Below are 24,709 nucleotides of genomic sequence, written 5' to 3' on the forward strand. Positions count from 1 at the left end.
AAAATTTTATGAAGATCAAACAGAAAATGTGGCCTTTAGTGGGTTAATAAGGGTTTCCTATTAATCCAGTGACCTAGTTTTTTTTATCCCAGACGACCTAGTAACAAACTTGTCCAAGTTTTATTGAGGGTAACACTGTGACCAACCACTGTTAGTTTCATTTAGATTGTGCCACAACTGTGACTTCTGGAGTGTTGAAGACAAACGAAGATGGACAATGGCAGACATAGAATGATCACAACAGCTCGTCTTGAGCACTTTGTGCTCGAGTGAGCAAATACAGTCAACACTGTATTAAGAGACTGCCCGAGGGTAGTTTGTAAGTACCGGGTAGTTGTCAAAACACTCTGCGATTGTATGAATTGACCGTATTTGCCTAATAGGGGCTTCAAAGAGACAGCGTAACATTATGAGATGGTATGACATTCAAATAAGTCATTTCAGAGGAATGAAGAATTCTTCTATAATTTATACAGTCTCCAAGAGATTGTTTAATTAATTTCCTATTTTGTACTTAAACTGCTCCACAGTTCCAGTAGATGGATTTCTACCCAATCTTTAGACTGTTTAAGATGCCTCGATGCCTCAATATGTGGAACTGTGGTAAAATGTAACTGCCAAGAAAATACATGTTTTATTTAAGAAATAATAAGTATCAAATTTAGGTTTATCATAGAATAACCAGAGTTCTTATGCGTATGAATATATCAAGAAGGCTGGAGGCCTGAGTGATATATTTCTACGCATAAGAATGAGAAACGAGGGTTATTCTACGATAAACCTAATTTAGATATTTATTATTTTGATTCTAACACGACTTACTTCAAATAACGTTGGACGAGAATCAGAGGACTATTTTCATCAAACGTAAATTAAAACTGCGTGTTACGTTGCAGTAAAGCCAAAACATGGTGCACGCGCAGCATAGTTCAAGGTCAGTTTATTGCAAGTGTCTATAGGTTATTAGTTGGTGTTAGAATGTACAATAATATACAATTGTTTTCCTATAAGTTATACAATTGGTGTTACGAAACATGTTAGAATAAACAATAACTGACAATATAGATCATTCATATACATTATACTGCTGAATACATACTATCAAGAGACAGGAAAATATTCCAATATGGTAATATTTGGCATTTTCATTAAACACAGAGGCTTATCATGATAACCAATGTCAGATAATTTTATCTAACCATAAACCTCCAACTTGTACAGACTGAAAAACAATTATGTCTGAATGATAACACATTTTATGTTATTTTATGCAACTTATGTTACTAAAACATGGCTGGATACGGTCACACATTAAACCAGAATCCACCTAAAAACCGGAATACACCGGAATACACTTTCCATAACCGGAATACACCTGTATTTTTTAAGTTAAAGGTATTTTTGAAGGGTTTTTCATATAATTCAATCATATATATCATAAATAATTAACATACGAAAGGAAAATAAAATACGTTTACGCAAAATGATTTTATACGAGAATGAAGTTCGGCGACCGCGCGGGAAATTTCCATAACCGAAATACACCCGTATTTTATTAATAAATGGTATTTTTGTAGGGTTTATTGCAGAAATCATTCGTGTATAATATAAATAAAAGTTTACAAAAGGAAAATAAAATACTTTAACGCAAAACGATTTTATACGAGATTTGGATTTGGCGAGCGCACGGGAAGTTTCCATAACATAAATGCCCTCGTCCTTTTTTAAAAATTAAATAGTATTCTCTTAAATAAACACTTTTTATCATTTTTTGTAAGTTATAGAACCATGTTCAATCAGATTAAATATGAATGAATATTTGAGAGAAGTTTATTAAAAGTTAATTCTGTATACGAGATTATAACTTTACGATCTTACGGAAATGTTTTAAGCTTACGTCGCTATGACTAGATACCGGAATTTTGATTATTAAAATTTATTTAATTGTTTCTTCAAATAATATGAAAATAATTTAAGACAAAAAAAATATCAATATTCGATTTTAAATGAATCATAAACAAAATACGGGTCCCGACATAAACCGCGCGGATCGGAAAGGGCTTAACATGATAGGAAAGGGCATGTCACATGTTTATTATTGAAACTTATTTGTTTCTTCATATTTCATTTAACAAATAAAAAAGAAAATAAACTATGAATAATAAAATAGCAACATTTGATTTTTAAATGAATTATAGACAAAATACGAGTGGCATAAAATTTTCCATTCCATGAGCACGTGCGACCTATCGTAATATCTAATTTACATCGCTCGACGTTACTTTTGTTAATCAATACGTACAAAAAAAAAACGCGCGTAGTGTATTCATTTTTTAATATTATCGCTTCAAGTTTTCAACACCGCTTAAGAAGTAATACAGTTTGAATTCTATAACGATTTTAATAAGATATCGACAGTAATGTAGGGAAAATTCTATAAAAACGGTCGAATTTTCACATAATTATTTGTAAAACTTCAAACAGCGCGATCTTAATTACTTATTTCTTTCTAAAAGTAAATAATTTTAAATGATACACACTATGGCTATAAAATTCAGACTTTTGACCAGAAAGTACAAAGAACAGAATAAAAAAATCTTAAATAATGAAAAAGCGGCAGCAATTTAAATAAATGGAGTAAAACGATTTTTGGCAAACAGATTTCTGTTAGTGTACGTGACCTCGAGAACGTAAATAGAAATGTGGTTTTAAATAAAGCAATACGATGTCGTTGCGTATTTAAATGCATCTTTGTACATGTATATTTTTGTAAATTAATTATTTATTTTAGATATGATTGATTTCTATCATAAACCCTAAAAATACATTTATTTAAGAAATACGGGTGTACATTAGAGAATTTTAGGGCATGGAAATTCATTTACGAATACGCAAATTTCCAGTGCCTTCGCCGATTTTCAATCATGTACAAAACATAATGCGCAAAAGTATTTTAATTTCATTTTGAAAATTAATCATTTATGATATATATTTTTGAATTCAGTCATAAACCACTTCAAAAATAGCATTTGTTGAAGAAATACAGGTGTATTTCGGTTATGGTAATTTCCCGCGTGGTCGCCGAATTTCAATCTCTTATAAAATCGTTTTGCATGAACGTATTGTATTTTCCTTTGGTTTGTTGATTATTTATGATATATATGATTGAATTATATCAAAAAACCTTCAAAAATACCTTTAATTAAAAAAATACAGGTCTATTCCGGTTATAGAAAGTGTATTCCGGTGTATTCCGGTTTTTAGGTGGATTCCGGTTTAATGTGTGACCCGGCTGGATATGAAAAGATCAAGCTACATTTCTACCTACATAGTTGACAAACACTGAAATAATTATAGCTGAATGTAAATGTCGTAGGCCAAACTGGAATCCAGGCAGATCCGGAACTGGTCTAGGCCAAATTAGAATTCTAGTTTAGTCTACATCGATTCCGGATCTGCCTAGACCAAACTGGAATTCTAGTTTGGTTAGACTGATTCCGGATCTGCCTAGGCTAAACTGGAATCTTCTTGTTTAAGAATTAACATATTAATAATCATGCTTGTTTTCACCTCATAGGGGCACCAATATAACAAGGAGTTTTGGTGGTGATGTATAGTTTGGCTATTCCGGATCTGCCTTGGCCAAACTGAAATCTTCTTGTTTAAGAACTGAATATTAAAAGACGCTAGTTTTCACCTCACATGGTTACCAATATAACAAGGGTTTTGGTAGTGATGTTTTTGTTTCTTCTGGGCAATTCTCAAAAGTACAATTACTTCAAACACTTTCTGAATTATTGTCACTTAACAATCAGAGACTGTAACTTATGCAAACACGCCGACAATCACATGTAATTGCTCAAATCATATACATACTGTCCTGTCTCGCAGTGTAGTGCAAATAAGCAATGCTAATTTGCTATCGACGACAAACAGGTGACTCTGTCCACTAATATTGCTCTCTTGAATTTAAAGAGTGTCAAACAGCATTTGTAAACAATTAATTATGGCGTTAAAGCCTGCGTCCCACTGCAGAAACTTACGTCCAATGACCGCCAAGCTTCATTAAACATATGTAGTACAGTCAACATTGTATTAAAAGACAGCCCAAGGGACTGCTAAAAAGTGGTCTCTTAATGGAATGGTCTCTTAATGAATTTCAGTCAGGTGGAGAGAAAAGTTATTTTAACTATTAATGTAATTGCATTTATTATGAACATATATATATGTATATATATTTACAAACTGTGAACATTATAGCTGGATTGTTCGTCAGTCCGACTGTTACAAAGGTTAATTGCATTTCGGCAGGTGCAAAACGTACTCGCTAATTACACAGGTGAAGAAATGATCGGCGTGAATTTGGTACCCGGTTGCTTAATAGATACTTTTCTTGAATATTTTACCTGTCGGGACTATGTGGTCGCTAAGGCCTAAAAAAAAAATATGTTTGTTTCCTGTAACCCGACCGACCGTAAGTTTTTACCGCCGACCGCAATTTTTTTATGGGCTAAAATTCGAGATTCTGATCATATCTTTATTGATTATAGGGATAATTTAGTTGCACCCGACCTCGTCGCGCATAGTCACGAACGTTCCTGGTTCTGTCGACATGAAACAACATGGCGAAAAGCCTGTTTGTCGGTAGACTCGAGATTCCGGGTTTTCACCCGCGAAAATCGAGAAGTTTTCTTTGATTCATATCGAGTTCAAAAGTTCTGCCCCTAGTCAATCAAAAACTCGGTGAATTTCAATACTGTTCGCCGCCACAAGCGGAAGTATGGCAGTAGGTGGAGCGTCATATACTAATTAGCTACTGACAGATGTCAATCACGCCACGCGCCGACTGACACGTGGTTATCTCGCGGTTTGTATTTAGTACTTCATTATGAAAGGTGTTTATTGATCAAGGTGTAAACGTTAATTGATAAACAATTCGTAGAAGAGCAGTCTATTATCATGTTTGTACCACTTGTTCAGGGGTCACGCTGTCGGTAGCACTTGAGCCATTTGCGACAAAAGATTAATTGTGGCCCCGAAAATCTCTAATTGGCAAAAATGGCCCGAAGCAATGTCTGTCTGCAAAGCTATGAACTTTGCCTGTTACACAATGTTTACTGAACGAAAGGAATCAGTGTAGAAAAAAAACTTGTATGAACAACATCTGTTATTGAAAGGCGGGAGCAAATTTTCAACAATTTTATTTGATTAGTAATTTAATTTATACAGGCCTCGACCTTAGCGGTGGACCGTTGGACCGACGCAACCAAAATCGGCAGGTCCACTATCAAAAGTTGGGTAGACCGACGGTCTGCAAATAAAATAAAACCCTTAAAAGTGGAAAAATATGGGTGATGGGGGGTGGGGGATCGTACCCATATCGGCGAATTCACAAAACGAAAGTTGATTTTGCCTTAGTACGGCATTCTACAGTTATAAGCATTGGCGAGTTAAAGTCAGGCTAGCACGAATGGACTACTCCACCGATCGGGTGAGTGGTTTTTACGTGGTAACTTTACCAAATTGAGTAATTACATCAGGCAAAATTACCTGGATTGACTGGAATTTACCCGCGAATCGTAAAAATATCAAAGCGTCATGCTGGTAATTTTCCACGTGCGCCCTGTCGTAATACTTAATTTACATCGCAGTTACTTTTGACACAAAAAAAACGCGCGTAGTGCATTCATTTTTTAATATATTCGCTTCAGATATTCAACACCGCTTGAGAACTAATACAGTTTGAATTCTATAACAATTTTAATAAGATATCGACAGGAATGTAGGCAAAATTTTTTTAAAACGATCAAATTTTCATATAATGTTTTGTAAAATTTCAGACAGCGCGATCTTGATTATTTATTTCCTTTTTAAAGTAAATAAACGGTACATACTATGGTAATAAAATTCAGACTTTTGACCAGAAAGTACAAAAAACACAATTAAAAAATCTTAAATAATGAAAAAGCGGCAGCAATTTAAATACATGGAGTAAAACGATTTTTTGGCAAACAGATTTCTGTTAACACGGCAGAATAGGTTACGTGACCTCATGAACGTAAATAGAAATGTGGTTTTAAAATGAGGCAGTATGATGTCGTTGCGATTTTTAATAAGTTTTAAATGAGTCTTCGTACATATATTTTTTGACACAACACTTTGTTAGATATTCTTCTCAAACAATAATGTAAATTTCTTGAGGGCAAATAGGTCAGTATCGTTCACGATCTGACACATTTACATGTCAGTTTATTCGGGATATTGCACATTCGCTTTTTAAAAAATTAAAGAAAAAACTTTTTTACTGATTTCTTCTCAACAATTGAAGGAATCGAGAAAGTACGATCAGACAGTGATGTGTCACATGGCGCGAAAACATGACGTAATGCAATGACAATCTCGTGGAAACTATACCGCTTTGATCTCCACTGCAGATGCCACAATAACCGACACACTTCTTTTAGCTCTTTGAGGGGGTGTTAATTGATGATGAAAACGAGGCCAATTACTTAGTTTATCATCAGAATGATTACCGATAATTGTTGATGTTTTTTTTTTTTCACTTTCAACACTGGTGCTGATTGTGTCCATATTTTGGGACACTTTTCAAAATAATTATTTTTCGGGATAACAGATTGCTACAGTCTTCCATTTTTAATTATTTAGAAATAAGTCCTGTTTCTTTGAGTCATATGAAGTTATGACGTCTACAGCATCACAATTTATGAGATAGAATTGGAGGTCCACTAAAGTCTGAGCAGGTCTACTAGATTTTAGCAGTTGGTGAACCTGCTGGCAACTGCTGAAGAAAGTTTAGGTTGAGGCCTGATTAGGCAGTAAATTGGCGATAATAAGGTTACTAAACACTGAAATGTTCTGACACCTACTAAAAAAAAATACAAAAAAAAAAAAAATTCCCTACCTACCGACCCCCATTTTTTTCAGCATGTTACAGGAAACAAACATATTTTTTTTTTATGCCTAATCGTTGAATGAAAAAGTCGTTTAATGGAATGAATTTATGTACTGAAAACGTTCGGCAGGGATTTTGACCGGTCGTTTAATACAAAAATCGCTTAATAGAGGTGGTCGCAAGTACAATGTCAACTGTATACCGGACCAATTATGCATACGGGGACGCCAGTGGTCTAGTGGCAACACGCTTGATTGTCAATCCAGAGATTCGAGGTTTGAATCCCGGTCCAGGCAATGGAAATTTCAGAGATGGTCTTGAGTGTCTCCCACTTAACAAAGAGGCCTGTACTGGTTCTTCCCAGGAAAGATGGCTTCGTGTATATCAGTGCTATACAACGAGCACATTAAAAAAACCAGACTGTTTATTTGCAAACAGCTAGGCTAAGTTAGCCAGACAAGCCTGTATTTAAAAAGGATTTCTCTGTACATCTGTTCTGGGGGCTTTATCTCACTCTGCCTCTCTTGTCAGATCGCACTTTGTCTGTTACTCTGTACTAGTAGAAGATGAATTTTGTCCCCTGTGTGGCTGTGTTTGCTATATGTAAAGTGCCTTTGAACGCCTTTATCATGAAAAGGGCGCTATATTAATCTGGTACAATGCTTTGTAGATAACAATAAGGTCTTGCAGCACAATAGATGGTTTGGTTTCAAGACTATAATTTAGGTAAAATTGTCAACACATTATGTTTTGAACAATAATGACCAATATGATTAACAGAAATTATTCAGTTACATTTTTCTCCTCATTTTGATGAAGTAGTATACTGTAATTCCATTTGTTTTGAATATTTGCCAAGATTTCTCATGCCGAGATTCAAATTTTAAGTCTAAGATTTATAACAAACTGATATTGCATCAGGATTTGTGGATTAACATTTATGCAAATAATTGAGTTTATAGTACATATTCTTCCTAAAACAGATCCGTAATTCGTGATATTGTCATGGCAATAACACCACTTATAAATATAATAAATTTGGGCACTGTTGATTTTTCAAGGGAGCTCTGCCTTTAGGTAGCACTTAAACAGTACATGAGGTGTTTGACAGAAAATGGCTTTCTGACTGTATTCTGTGTATTTCTCATAATTTTAGGAAATGTTTTGATAAAATTTAGAATTTAGATCCACAGGCACTTGTTTTGGTCAATAAAACAGATACAATTCAATATTACACCGCTCTAGCCTCCAAATCAACTAAAGGTACGAAAGCCTGCTGGTACGAAATTTTAATGGGTGGTGTTCTCGGCGACTTTTTATTACGGTGCACGTAATATGCAACTTGACACCTATTGCAGTTGAAAGAGTACATATTTATCTATCGATCTAAACCAGTATCGTATTCTCATCACGATTTCTGTTCGCGAAATAATAAACTTTTTCTGCCGTATTTTGCTGCGCACTCAGCTGTCATAAATTCATTGCCATAACTTCCGGTGACAAAAGGTGACCTATGGAGTTAATGGAGCTTTTATATTTTTATTGGTGAAAATGAAAACGAGTAATATGTTTTATATCAAAATTAAATATAATGCGCTAACATTTTGAATTAATAGAATAAAACGTTTGTGAAACGAGTATTTACAAACTACAATTTAATGTTGAAAGAAAGTTTACTTATTTCTGTACTCGTCTGCGATAATGTTCGTACTAAAGAATTTCGACCCCGTTATGAAATATATCCTGCAGTTTCTTTTTCTTCGTAAATAATTCAGTCCTAGAGCTGTCAACGTATCAATATGAGTCAATTATTAATGTATGACATAATCATCTGTAATTTATTTCTTAAAATACCATCGCCTTACTGATCGTGGCAAGAGTTTTGACATTTATTAACTCCATATAGTTAGCGGAAGTTATGGCAATGAATTTATGACATCTGAGCGGGCAGCAAAATACGGCAGATAAAGTTTATTATATCTCGACCAGAAATCGTGACGAGAATACGGTACTGGTTTAAATCAATAGATAAATATGTACTCTTTCGACTGCAATAGGTGTCAAGTTGCATATTACGTGCACCGTAATAAAAAGTCGCCGAGAACTCTGCCCATTACAATTTCCTACCAGCAGACTTTCGTACCTTTAAATGATTTGGAGGAGAGAGGGGTGTAATATTGAATTGTATCTGTTTTATTGACCGAAACAAGTGCCTGTGTTTAGATCATATACCGTTCATCTGTAATGTCGCGGTACTTAACATTCGAGGTAACGACATGAAATAAGAAACAACACAACAGAGTATTTCTTTTCTTTACCGTAATATTTCATGTCATATATGCATCAATTACTGTGTGAAAATAAATCAGATATCATCGAAGAAACATCAATGTGTACTTAGAACAACAATAGTCAGCCATTGTCATCATGTGACGTCACATCACTAATTTCGCGGTATAGGTCAACAATTGTGTCAATCAAACTATCAAAGGTTAAAAAACACTAAATATTACTCAAACATTGAAAAGCTATCAAAGTTAAACTAACGGGAACACTCAAAAGTCATTAAATGCCAACTTGAATGTTTTATATCATCTGTTTATAATGGCACTATCAAATTATTCTCTGGGCAGTGGACACACCAGATATTTTGCAAGTAAACCACAAGGTCGTGTGCGTGGTCATAATGTTTCGGAGCCTAAGAATTGTATTATTACTGAATATTTTCTATCTGATACTTATCTAACATGTTCCAATTCACTGCTAAGTATCATAGGTGTATTTTGAGGGGATGGTTGCGAGGCCCCCATCCCCTCGTCCCTCTTAAAATCTCGTCAAGTTTAGACGTTTTGATGTTTCACCTAATACTGATATTTCATTCATTTTTTGCCTTGCTGGGTATGTTGCATGAATTTGGTGTTCTCTAACCTATGGGCGGGACTTAATTTGCATAATTAATGAGGACAAATGCCGAACAGATGGTAGACAAACTTGTAAACATTGCAAATATTTGCTTAATATATGGATATTTTTGAATTTTTTGCAATAGCTGTGCAAAAGTACGCTTTTAATAGCAGAGCTACCGGCGCCGCGAAGCGGCGCCGACAGCGTCGCATTACGGTTACACGTATGAACAAGAAAAAGAATAGAGAGATCTAACTGTGTATACTATCGAGTTGAAAATTCGTGGTACTTTTTTGGAATCGGTGTTGTTCGGATTTTTTCATGTGCTCTATGCACATAGTAATTAATCAGTAAAGACGTCAGTAGACGCTTACTGTTTACGGTTGATAAAAGCGTCTCACTTACTGCTTTGAATATTGAATAAAAAATGTAAATGCGCGTTTGATAATAAAAAATTAGAGCTAAATACATTTTGTACGAAGAAAAAAGAAATAAAATACAATATTTTCATTTTGAAACGACTTTCCTCACGTTGCCATGACCAAACTTTATCATATATACTTATGTTTGTCATTATGACGTCATAAATCAATTGGTGTAGTGGTTAGCGAGTTCACGTTGAAAACCAGAGGTCGTGAGTTCGAATCTCACCTGGACCAGATTTTTTTTTTTTCAATTCCTTTTTTTATTTCAGTTTTTTTCTATTATTATCAGTTTTGAAAATATTGTATAACTAAAGTCATTCATGAGAAATTTAACAAGTGTTTAGTTTTGATGTCAGGCTCCAGTGTAGTGCCTGTGCAGTAGTCAGTAGACATAACTTTAAAAACAAAAACAGCTTTAGAATCAAAATAACAGGCATTGAACTGTGAAAAGCAAATAATGATCTTCTCCCCGTTCGCATATATTTCATCCATTAGCGTTAAAAACAAGTTTAGTTTCAATTTTATTCAAACAAATGTTAAGTCCCACTTATGTGGGCAGCATTAACACTGACCAGAGCTTACCTAAAAAACAAAAACTATCGGCGATCAATTATCAATAAACATCAAAAAGGTTCTTACTACCATCCCTGTTTTATAGTGCCAAAAGATTAACCATAAAAAGCCATAGAAATGTTAACTTAGAAGTTTAGTAAATAAACAGGGTTTTTCAAGAATTTCGGCATACTCTGTTTTTCTCAGGTAAAATTCTGATCATTAACTTTTAAAAATTGCTAGTCTTTGGGTTTAAAACAAGCTTTGTACAGTCATGTAAATGATTGTAATTTTCCCATACCAGGCGTCTATTATAGCAGTATTTTTGACTGAAAGTAAGACACAATCATTCTTCCTTTCAGAAAGAACCAAAATTTGACAATAATGACATTTAAAAGAATTACAATAGTCATTTCCAGGAGTACATAAATTGTAATTTCTACTAAATTTGGAATTGAAACATTAACTTTTTACATTAAGTCCTTATTGCCAAACATTTACATTCTTTATCTTGGTGCAGATTTTAATCTATATCAAACTTTCATTTAATTATATACAGAATATCTTACTAATATTTCACATGTCAAGAATTAAATTTGATGCAGTCTAAAACATGCATTTAGAAAAATCATATTTTCGGATCTTATAATTTTAATAGATCTAATAGAACATAAACTTCCTAAACGAATCCTTAGTTCCAGACAATTCCAACACCACTCCTTCAATTTCAAAGGGGCACTGTGATTTTTCAGGGAGCTCTGCCTTTTAGGTAGCACCTAATTTCATATTAAATATTTTCAGATATTTAGCATGGTAACTGCAGGGAAGATCGTTTTTTCGCTAGCATGCGTAAAATAGGTCACAAACCTTGACATGTAAACACCACGCAGATAGCGAAACTCAAATACCGCGAAATTAGTGATGACGCGAGATTGGTGATGTCGAGTATATCTAAGTTCTAACATTAACATGATTAACAAGGCAGCTCATGCACCTCGCATATCTTTAATTTTCTTCAGCGGATTGTAAAGAACTCTCTTTTCAGCAATTAAGAAACTAACTTACTTCTAAAAACTTAGCAAGAAGTTTAACAATTTGCTAATTTTTTCACATACCAAAGTTGACAGCTTCTTGTTTCCTGATTTCATCTAATTTTATCTCCAACTGAAGAGTACTTGTTTCTCGATAAAGCCCGTATCTTGTACCGTACTGACAAGGGTCAAAGGACACTAACTTCCGAATCCAACATACATGCACACTTTCATAATTTTTATAAATCTATTTTTTATGTTTTATTACAGATAGACTTTCATTTGCATAAAAAAATATTACATAGCGGGACATAAAAATGAAAACAATATAAGTTCATAATCATATATAAAGTTAGAAAACCGCTATAACTTACAGGCATAGTACATATCAATTGCTTCCCTTTATTCCGCTAAAAGGGCATGTGGCATAATGTTAGCCCTTATCATGCTGGACACGACTGATTCTACATTTTCGACCAGTGTAGATCACGATCAGCCTGCACATCCGTGCAGTCTGATCATGATCTGCACTGTTCGCTATTCAGTCAGTAATTTTTTGGCAAGCACCCCCTTTAACAGTTAATGGTACTGTCCAAATTGAAAGATGGACTAGTTCATTATAGAAATTTAGCAGGATAAGGGTTAAATGAGGGAATTCAAACAACATCATTTGGTAAGTTTGACTGTAAAAAGGTGTCACGATACAATTAGTACAAGGCAATCACATAAAATTTCTAGGCACAATAATATATACCTGTAAAAATGGACAAAGACACTTGCACACATGCATTCAACATCATCACCCACATTAGTTTTCAAGATAATACATTTTATCACCAACAGATCGATTTTATATATGTTGGAATTGCATCCTTGACGATGTTATGACCATCCGGAACTATTATGACAGAAAACGTAGTCAATAAGTACGTAGTCAGTAAGTACGGTTTTCCATTTTTTTATTTTATTATCACAACAGCGTTGTTTGTTCCGTGTGGCAGCCGTAAAAAGTCTCCCCGTACCTTCAATCAGAGCTGTTATATTTCGATCTCTTCAAATCGTTCAGCATGACATTTATGTTGTGTTAGTGTACTGTTTAATTTTTTAGCTTGATTATTTCGGCCTGGGTGGTTTCAATACTCCCGCTTTAAAAAAGCTTTGGGTATTGTTTAATCACCCCTTGGATATGGTGCCTGCTTTTTAATTTTGTCTTTTGACAGTTTCTGTGATATACAGGCTCCATAACCAGAGATCCCGTCTCTAAATTCCAGTTTGTTTAGTTCTGCCCATTGTTTTTTTTCTTTAGGGCTCAGCCTTTTTTTTTTATCTGGGGACATGTCGTGTTGGGCGACCTAAGGTTTTCCACTATTTTATTCTCTTTCCTTTACAATAAATTGAATAGAACTGAAATCCATATAGAGTATAAACTATGTAGAAATATTTTCGGTGTAACAATTTGTTCCATTTGCGTATAAAAAAAACTGCAATCACTGCATGAAGTTCAAACTGAGTTATATATTTTAATCGACTCTAAGTCATATTAAAGCAAATATTTACAGTACATGTACTAGTAACAAAATGACGAGTTTCCCTTACTCTTAAATTTTTGCAACTTCTTGTTTGGCATAAATCGACAACTTACAAAAAAAACGCTAAATATTTTGTAGCATTCTTACCGAGCATTTTTATACAGTATTAAAATATTGAGATGCTAACCCCAAATATGATATGTAAACATATTAATCATAGCATAAGCTCTGCCAGACCAAATAGCAGTTAAAAATATAGTGCCCCTAGTTGAATTTGGTATGTACCATTCAATTTAATGGTTTTTAAAGTGAATCCCATAACTACATAGAATTTTGTAGACAGACATGAAATTATGCTATAGCAGAGAATTTTTAAAAAGCTTTAATAAAATTGCAACAAGGTATAGACTATCAGGGGAATTCAGAATTATCGTGATAACAATGATAACAATTGTCTTATGACAACTAAATAATCGTAAACGATTAAAGTACAGTAAACCTTGTGCTAAAGACACCTTCGTATTAAGACCACAACTATAAAACCTTTTCATAAAGTTCACTACTTTCTCTTTCCAGTTATCCACAGATAGTGTGATTTTACCTGTGTACCAAAGACGACGTTTTTTCATTTCCCAAGGGTGGTCTTTTCGGACACGTACGACTACAAAACGAGTTACAATTAAGTGAGAAACATTGAAAAAAAAATGGAAAAAAAATTAAAATGATTATCTGTGCGCATTCTTAACCTCACCGTGTTCAAAAGTTACAGAATATGATAAATAAAAATTATACTGGCCAAACGGGTCCCTATCACACGTTATGGTAACGAAAGGCACGACATGTAACCCGCAGAAAAACCCACGTAAATAAGTAAAAAAGACAACCCTTAGATCCATTTAAGCATGTACTCAACGTGTTTTCAAAAGGTAGCACAACAAGAGAAATACCATTACGGGTCCGTCGGCACAGGACAGAAGACAACTACCAAAGATTAATCCCAATGGAACTTTAGAAGTGCCTGTCAGGGATGGGTCACTACTGGTAAATCTTTTCATTATTTGATGCCAAAGAACATATGTTGTAATCTTGTATTCACTCCTATGTATACATAGAGCTGAATTACTGATTTTCATAAGTTTCATAAATAGCTTCATAAATTTCAGAAGTTCTTTTTGAAAGTTCTATGATTATAACAGTTTTAAACAAGGGTGTTTTATTTAAATGATACAGATAATATTTTTTTCAAAATAACATTTCACTTACACACAGGCAGAGTAAAATGTGATATTTTTGTAAGAAAAACATGAGTCGAGACTTAAAAATGCAGGTTAGTGTGTAATTTAACTAGGACTACTTTTTTATCTCTTTATGATACTTTGATTGCATGTACGTTTGTGTACAATTATTGAATATTATATTAGCAGAAATATAACTCGCTTACTTGGAAAGAATTTAATGAACGCACGGATTATTCATATAGATAAAATCCATGCCCAGGAGAGGTTGTCTTTATTCAAAAGTTAAATTGCACTAAAATATATTAAAAGGCCTCTGGCAGTTAAGTATGAAAACTGCCAAATTTTTACAAGCATGTAAAATCACTCAAGGTCATCCGATTTATGTATATTTGGTATCATATTAAAGAATGATGCTTATTATGAAAATAGTACTAGGAAAATTTACAAACGTTTTTAATATGTGTCTGCTTGTCAGGGGGCGCGGGGGCGGGGGAGGGGGGCCTCCATGGCAAGTAGTTACGGTCGCTGACTTCAAGTCTTTTAAACGCCCATCGATGCGGGTTTGAAACCTCGCTAGTGGTGTGCAATTCGTTATGTGGCTTTCGGAAGGTCGGTGATACTACACAAGTGCCCGCCCTTGATGAAACAATGCCCAGAAATCCAGCTGGGGTCTTCATCCACCATCAAAAGCTTGAAAGAACGCCTTATGACCTAACTTGTGTCATTGTGACTCTACACCAAACAAAAACCAGTCAGAGGTCATTGTTTTCAAAATATCAAAATGCATTCTTATCTTCTATTTTATTTGAATGGTCTAGTGTCCAGGCAATAAAATTTGGCAAAGTAATGTTTATTTCACCGATTCTTAAAAAATCTGTGTTTATGTTGCAATGGCCAAATCAGATCAATGCCTTTTTAAGTCAATACTTTGCATCTTAAGTGAAATTTGTTTTCAGTATGTCCACATTAAATCTCAAGTACATACATTCTCACCAGCTTGGTCTTAATTCGTGGTCTTGTATTTTTATGCATGCAGATAGACAAATGAACTGTAAAATGCAAGAAAATGGCACCAGTAGCAAAATTAATACGATCTCTTCCTCAAATAACATGGAAATTTGACATATCCATCAGGTATGTATAGGTTAAAGGTCCATCTTTGCTGTGTTCCTTTATGTCCTTCTAAATGTTTTTTCTTTATCTATGCAATTGATTGTATATAACATTCATGTATATACAATGGTGTAGTGTTTCGTTTTGCGAGGGAGGGGTCGTTCTTAGTACATGGTTAATTCTTTTGGATATATGTTCTTGTTGCTTCTTTATTTTGGTAGGAATCAAAAGTAAAAAGAAACATGACTGGCTAGGAAGGGGTCATTCATCAAACCACTCATCAAAACTAGCTAGGTTCCTTCTGTAACACCAGAGAGTCCGTTGGAAATAGCTCCTGTAATCGATATATAAGGTAACATGGTGGAAAAATACATTGGACAAAGGTTGATTTTCTATAGGAAATATATTCAGCTTGGTAAAATCAACATTATATCGAGAGTACATAAATCTCGATAACTAGCTGCGAAGAAAATTTCCGATGCCCCTGAGTATAGCGATACATTGTTAAAATTAGACCATGAGCTGAATCAGCAGATTATGTGATCTAGCAACAGGTGCACATGAATCTAGAGTATAAATGTCGATTTAATACAAAGTACACGTATAATACAAGTTTAAAAATTTTTTACCACTTAGAATACGAGTTATAGCAAAATCAAAAGTCGAGGTTTTCCATAACATTAAAAACGAGATGACAAAGTGGTTAATTATGTGTACAAAATAAACAAAAGAAACGAAGAAATTAAAAGTTAAAGCTTGAATAAAGAAAATTTAAAACATTTTGTTGCGCATTTAGTACAGACCATAGACAATCGGCAAATAGTCAGCGAAGTTGTGTTACATATCTATATACTACTTCCAATGTTTGTTTTGCTCATCCTGAGGGAATATTTGTGGCATGCTTTTGTTTATCATGTGTCATTAGATTATTTTGTTGTTTACTTAACTTTGCATTTTGACAATGTACTACGTACATGTATGTAAAAGTCTGAAATGAATATCTGTTAAATTCTGTTCTGTTCTGTGTCATGACAAAGCTGAAACAAAAACTGTGTTTTCAATAGGTTACTAGGTCTTTTGAAAATGAATTGTGAATTTATACATCAATAAGTTCAATAGCATGTGTGTTAAACTAGTGAAAATATGATTAACAAATGAGCCACAAATGTAGTAGTTTATCTTTTATCTGGCAGTAAAGTTTACTGATAAATTGTATTTGCTAAAATAATAGATATATTTAAAGGAAACAGCTGTTTACAGTCACCGTTATGTTCGACTATTATACATCACCACAAATTGATGTAAACTGAGATGTAGTGTAAACTTGCAGTACCAAAACAGGGAGAAGAACAGACTCTATTATATGTTATGCTGAATATAATACATATGATTTTGAACGTACAATGTGTCCATACAACTCACGAGAGGTAGTGAAATCAATAATGTGCAACACCCATCACGTCCCCTAGCACTAGAAAAAAAACAAAGAAAAATATCAAACAGGGAATGCCACGCACCAAAAACGTAGCCTCCTCAAAACGAAACCCCCAGCACGCAGACGCGTGCACCATTATAAAATAAATTTAAATGAATGTCGCGATCCCAAAGGGCCTTAGTCACTATAACAATGTATACGCGAAGATTATTGAATTACAATAATTGCACTATTTGGAGAGCATACCTACTGCCCGACATATTAAATGGCAATCTGATTAAAGTTCATCTATAACGCTACGCATAGGATCTGAAAACGACCTATTCATAGCCTCGTTCTGACGACCCTTTCGCTAGCCAGTCAGAGCTTAACTTACAACGTTTTGCAAAATCTACCTGTAGCTTTGACTTTTGGTATTTACAATTGTTATGTCGTAATTTGTCAGATAGCCGATTAGCTCAATCGGTAGGCCACTTGCTTTGTACGCCAGGGGTCAAAGGTTCGAGCCCTGGAATGAACGCACATTTTTCTTACTCTTTGTGTGACGTTGGAACAAGTCGTCTGACTGGTTAAAATAAAAATAGCAATACTGGAAATCCAAACTATACATAAGACGTATGTGAATAGGTCGTTCTCAGATCTTCGTTTAGAAGATCAAGTACTTAAGTCAGATTGATTAAATGGATAACAGACAAACTTGAACAATGTTTTCATCGACAGACACCGAAATTATTACTATGTTCTGCCAAGCGACATTTCCTTTAAAAACATTCCCCCATTATGTATACGACATAATTATTCACCAGGTGATAAAAACAGCAGGTTACCTCATTGTGCAAGGTACTGAAGTCTATGCAAACATACACTTCATCGTCCTCATATACAGTGCATGAAACTGAAGTCTTGGTCATCCTGGGGACCATAGGCCGCTGCATTCTAGTGTATTATATCATTGAAGTTCCCATGTTCTCCGCATACGAACACATCTGCGGATGTCTCTAAATTAAATTTTAGTACTTGTAACATGTGCAGCAGTTGAGTTCTGTTCGACGCAGGGCTAAAGGAGGCAGACAGTAGCATGCATTTTCTCTACCGTAAACAAACAGGCTTAATCAAACCGAACCTGCAACATTTTCATTTTGGCTATTTTGGGCGAGCTGTGGAGTCTCCACTTTTCCTATTTTGGTAACAAAACAATGTTGCAATTGTCTGTAAGTACAAGGAACTGAAGTATTTGTAAACAGACAATGTTGCCATTGTCCTCCTATTTCGTCGTCATAATTTTCCAAGTAATAGAAGGCCTTGCCAACAGATAAAGTTCTTATACTAAATAGAACTGCCATCTTTGGACAGCCATACATTCTTTCCATCGTCCACACTGTGCAATGAACTATGCCGAGTTGTGTATGGGTTGCTAAAAATTTTCCTGTTGGATCTTTGAACTTGTTGGTTTTTATTTTACCAAAAAGACACTGTTCTTGTTGTCCTTATTGTGAAAAAAACTGAAGGTCAGAGACCACCAATTCAATAAAAGTACATTTAGTGCGTTTGGAGTAGGAAATGATACATTTTGACAATATCTGCTGCATGTGATGTGTATTGAAAAAAAAGTGTCATGAAACGATTTTCTTCCGCCGTGCCAACTGTGTAAACAAAGAGTCGTTCCATTCACGCGAAAAATATTGAAATATAGAATAACTATTCATACGTTTTTTGATTGTTATTTTGGTGGATCTAAGATAATTCTCGAATAAAGTGGACAGAATATGCTGACACTGTCAGTGCAATGTACTAAGGTCTTGATCAGCAAGCACGGTTTTAATCGCTCTCATACAAATATGCCAACTGGCACTGTTCGCATCGCCCAAATAGTGTGCACTGAACAGAAGCCACCTCCGACAGACACTGTTCTCATCATGAACTGAAATAGGAAACGTGAATCCCGCTGGTCGTTCAAACACGACAAAAATGAAAATGTTGCAGACTCACTTTGATTGAGCCAGTGGAAGTCTTGGTCTGCAAACACATTGTCCTCATGGTAAAACGAACAAACGTCCGTCTGTGCTACAAGGTATTGTTCCCAATGTACTCACTAGCTGCTATATACTAGTAAATAAAAATCTTTGCAAGAAGACGTCGTTTGTATTGCACATAAAACACGTCTTTAACAACTATTAATGAACATTCAAGACAACGTTCGCATCGCTCTTGGTATGCAGGGATTGAACTTCTTCCCAAAACCGAATGACACTTCGACTTTAAACAAAGTCTTCATTAATATAAGCAGCTAACTCAGATCTTCGCAAAAATGGATCTAATTATTCACATTAGACAGTGAACAAACATGCCCACCAGAAGGCAATGTTATCATCATCGATCCATATGCTAGGATATAAACTCACCATGTCTTCACTATAAATGGAACAACAGTCTTTGCCGACATACGCAGTTTGTATCATTCTCATTATCATAATAACAAACGTCAATGAAGGTATTGTTCTCGTCATCCTCTTTATGCAGAAATTAAAAGCCCATGACTGCAGACACCATTTTAGAAATATGTCGTCCTCTTCGTGCAATAAACGACGCCAATCTCTTTATACTTATACAGGATATAAAAGTATTTGCCAAACAACGCCGTTCTTACTGTCCTCATTGTACAAGAGACATATATCAGTGCAGCAGACGCGAATCTCTTCATCTTCATTAGCGTTATACAGGAAACAATACCGAGTCGTTGTGTTCTCAGTGTCACCACCCTCATCGTCCTCAAAACGACCCAAATCGTCAATATAAATATCATTCTCATCGTCCTAATCATGAAAGAAACCCAAATCTTCACCGGCATAGTTATTTCGTTCTCATGATCGTCCTCGATATGAAAGAAGTTCGTTCTAATTTTCTCAGAATGAAAGAAGAAAAAGGTCAGAGACCACCAGTTAAAAAACGTATACGGAACTGACCGGGAATAAGGTAATGGTAAAAAATAAACATTTCAACTGTTTTTATCGTATTTTGTTACACATTTTGACAATATCTGCTGTATTACATGTGTACATAATAACGGTTTTCTCCCGTTATGTCAATGATGTAAACAGGGGTAATACCATGCACGCAAAAAAATGTTCAAATACAGTATTACTTCTTAATATGTTTTTCCGTCCTTCAGTTTGATGGAACTAAGATAATTCTTTAAAAAATGTGATTAGATGTACGTGTTTTATCTATGAAATGACGTACACGCCATACTATTATAGGCTAGAAGGTACTAAATGTCTCCGCTACTTTTTCTTTGTAAAAGCAACAATATATAGCATGTTTTTTATCGGCATTCCCAGCCTTTTACTTCTTGTGGGACTGTCCCCGTCTTGAAGGACAGTCTTTGGGCGACCAAATAATACCAAACATAATGCAACGAAACAATGGTCACGTGATGAAAACGTTAATATTATGTAGGTAGACATTAGGAAACACCCACTTTCACTTTCATTTTACCAAGCAGCTTTGATACAAACTTGGAAGCATATAACGTAGCTTAGAAACATTCACAGACATTCCTTTTTGCAAACAAGCATCAATAAAGCTTATATCTGGCATGAAAGTAGCCTTTATCAGGCGGGATAATAGCACTTTATCCCGACATGGACTGCATTGTGTGAACCACGGTGGCATATCCGGCGAATTACCACCTTCCTATCTTTTATGAGAAACCAATTGGTGGTCTGTAACCAAAACGTCTTGCTTGAAGAAATCGTTGTCATGTTCCTGACACCAACGATCGCCTGCAGTATGTAATTCTCAATTTTCCCCTTCGATAACAGTCATCGCCGTATTCAAGCATGGAACAAATGTCATTGTCAAACATATATGGTCCTTACTACCATTTATGAATAGACATCGCCAAACAAAATCGTTTCTATGAAAAAGCTGAACATGTTTAAAGTTTTAGTAATTTTCGTTATGTAAGAACAAATGTCTTTCTAAAATGCAATGCAGTTTTCACAAAGAAACTCCGATTTGTAACATAGAGTACTTTCCAACTGATGAATTCATAATGTAGTCATACTATAATGATTTTTGTAGTATAAGATCTGGGGCCGTATTCATAAAACATCTTAAGTATAAGTTTTGACTTAAATTGAAGATTTTACTTAAGTTTGTGTTGATTTCAGCTTAAGTCTAAGTAAATAACTTTAGTCCTATTCATAAAACAGCTTAAACTTAAGATACGTAAGAAATTACTTAAGTCAGAAAACAAAATAGCGTCGTGAGTACGATTAAAGTGTTGTTTTTCAGATAAACGTACTTTAAACATAATTGTGCATGTTGTATCTTTCTGAAATTAATGTTGTTGTTTTTTTAATGTTTTCGTCCACAATAAAAGCCAAGAATTACTTATTAAGTTGTTTTATGAATAACAAATATACTTAAGTAAAATAAATTTCTTACTTCAGTAATACTTAAGTAAATAATCAATTTCTTACACTTATACTTAAGATGTTTTATGAATACAGCCCCTGGTGTCTCACGAGTTAAAGATAATTTGATCTGGTGTGCAATAAAGAAGCTTAAAAATGAAATGATTTTACAATATAGAAAAAAAAAACGATGTTGACAAATTGAATTCAGTATGACTTTTTATACAAACAAGAGACAATTCGGTCAAATTAAAGGATAACAAGAAATATCTTTAAAAATGATGGTCGGCGAATTGTAATAAGGAAAGAAGTTTATGAATTTTTCATCTAACATTCATCTTTCATCTAACATTTTTCAAATTGCAAAACTAAACACCGCACTTTAACAATTTAAATGGTTCTCTTTTAATTTTTCGCAAAGGTTTCGTAGAGTTGCAATTTTGTTTCGTTTATCCTTAGACGAATAATTACAGCAGTAGTTTGATGAAGATTCATGAAGCGGTTCATGAGAAGAGGTCATTAAACGTGTTTATAATTTTAGCTAAATTAGTCCCTATCCCCATTTGTAACAAAATAGCAGGAGACCTTACGATATTGTTACACATCGAGTTTGATAAATCCATTACATTTTAGTGGTTAATGCGAAGAAAGGCATATCTACTTTTAGCTATAGTGGTCCCTAATAGGACCCAAGTTCCTATATAAATAAATTTGGAAGAGGACATTATAATGATGCTCCAGACCAAGTATGACAAAGATCCACCAAGCTGTTCATAAGACGTTGTATAAAGGCATTTCTAGTTTTAGCTCTAGCAGCCCCTAAAAGGGGTCAAATTTCCCAGCTGAACAAAGTTGGCTGCGGGCCTAATAAAGATGCTACAAATCAAGTTTGATTAGAAAACATGAGAAAAAATCAATTAAAGGATTTTTTTATTTATTATTTTTATTTATTTCTAAAATAGGCCAACTGATCCCACTTTAACAAATAGCATATTCGCTATTCATGAATCTTTGGACAATGACGTCACACCTATAAAAAAGTGAAGGTCAAGCAAAACATACAATTGTAATTATTTCAATATTTCTGTTTCATAAGCAAAGTTTGATCGTAGTCGTATCACATAGATAAACTGTATGCAGTGTACCTTCATTTCAGTGTAATGAGATTCAGACATTATATAGCATATATATAATAAAACAGATTTCAACTGAGTTCAATATTTGCCTATCATACTAGGGAAAAATAGTCATATATAATAAATCAGTTAAATAATTTATAACAAATATATCAAAGCAAACAAGTACTCATTTTAATATGCAATCTGAATAAGTCACAAAAACAAGAAACCTTTTCATATACAGACGACAATTGTAACAAGGAAAATCTTTTAAAAAGCACTTCTCTACATAAAAGACTCTTATCACACCCTTATTCATGTGATACGCAGACCGTATTCAGCTCTTTCTTTAATTTGATATATGTTGGTATTTGAACAGGTTTTTATCATATTTATTAAACTAACTTATCATTTTGAGATATATCAATATTCTTGCTAAATATACTGAGCCAAAGTTAGCTTTAAAACTGTGAACAGCGTCGTTTAGGATAAACGCTTTGTCTACATTTCACTCAGCGTAGCACAATCAACAGAGTGAAAGAAATTGACACTCTCGTCCAATCAGGCAGAGTGTTGCATAAATCTTCCATTTTGATAAATTATGTATAATGCGTTATCAAGTAGTTTGATTTGCAAACTGAAGTCACGTGGCATAGGAAACGAAAACGAATTTAGACGGCGTCGCCGAAAAAAGACAACTCAAACAAGCCCGGTCTCTGAAACGTGTAGTGCGGATGGGATCGGACACTAATGAAGCAAAATCCAGGATGAGGTCATTTTACCTCCTGGTTTTAGTGTTTACAATTTTGAAACCCGTAATTAGCTAAAAGGCTATAACACCACTGCAACTGGCCAATAGTTGGATTCCTTTAATAAAGAAATAGTAGCACAGTGTACGCAACTCTGTACGACGTTGCCCCAGAGTGTGACCTGTACAAGAACGGGAGAAGAAGAAGAAGACTCTTAAACAATCCATCTCCATGAGGCCAAGTTCAGTCGTCGTGACCAACGTGAAATACTGTCAAATCCGTACACGTACTGAGCAATCTTTCAGTCCAGTTTCTTCCCTACCACCATCATGACATGACACAAGCTGTTGACCAGACAACCGTGAAAGGTTTCCAACGAGTTCTGTGCTGGTATTCATAAAGCTCCTAAGTGAAATTTTTCCCTAAGGGACTAACTAAGGGAAAGCTTCCAGAGCATTTTGTGGGCAATAGTCGAGATTGTTGGAATGTCAAACAATATTGTCACATAAAGTCTGACATAGTAATGAAGATTATCAATAAATCTTGTAAAGTCTACACTTTTCTTTTGTGCTATGTTGTTCAGGAAATTTTACAAAGATAAGGATTTTCTTAAGTTTTCTCCTTAGGAACTTTATGAATACGGGCCTCTGGTCAGCGGTGTTTTTTTTTATATTTAGCTTAAACCTACAGTACATTCATGAACTTTTAAAAATAAAGTCAGTCCTATCGGCTGCATATGTGATGTGGTACAATAGTTTTACCAAATTTCGAGTAGATATGGTGTGAGGCAATTTTTAAAGAAGATGATGATGACGGAGATGAAATTCTGAAGATGACGGCTAGTTATATATGTCGCATTGCGATGGCCGATAGGCCGTGGTTTGCTCTATATCGCCTTTAGTTTAGACTTACTGATTCGTCTCGGACAAGAAACAGATAGTTTAACTGTGATATCCTCGGGCAAATATTTTTGGTCCGGCCTGTTGATCGGGGCTGTAAATTGGAGTATTCCATTCTTTGGAGAAGGTAGGTTAACAGTCGACGGTTTCGACTGATTTAAACTTATTGGATTCTCCCCGAACACCATGCATAATGAATCACCTGTAAAATATACTGGCTGTCATATATCAATAATGCTTTCTTCTTTTTTTCAAATAACAACAACCAACAATACCTGAATTTTTTCACGAACCCCTCGATGAAAAATACACATGGTCTAATGATCTCGGTGGATTACAGTGCGTCTGATATCCTCCCCCGGCAAAAGGCCAATAATTTCAATAG

At 34.7% G+C, this 24,709-nt stretch overlaps 1 protein-coding gene across 1 annotated transcript in view; it reads right to left on the reverse strand.

Annotated features, from left to right (window-relative positions):
- Positions 1-23,823, reverse strand: part of LOC123538351 (uncharacterized) — a 144,536-nt gene extending 120,713 nt beyond the window's left edge. The window contains exons 1-3 of the mRNA XM_053529687.1: positions 23,716-23,823; positions 19,788-19,953; positions 11,910-12,023 (exon numbers count right to left, since the gene is read on the reverse strand). Coding sequence (XP_053385662.1) covers positions 11,910-12,023; positions 19,788-19,953; positions 23,716-23,823 — 388 coding nt within the window. The remainder of the gene's footprint in view (positions 1-11,909; positions 12,024-19,787; positions 19,954-23,715) is intronic.
- Between the last annotated feature and the right edge of the window lie 886 nt (positions 23,824-24,709).

This window comes from Mercenaria mercenaria, chromosome 18 (genome assembly GCF_021730395.1).
Source record: "Mercenaria mercenaria strain notata chromosome 18, MADL_Memer_1, whole genome shotgun sequence".
Lineage (NCBI taxonomy): Eukaryota > Metazoa > Mollusca > Bivalvia > Venerida > Veneridae > Mercenaria > Mercenaria mercenaria.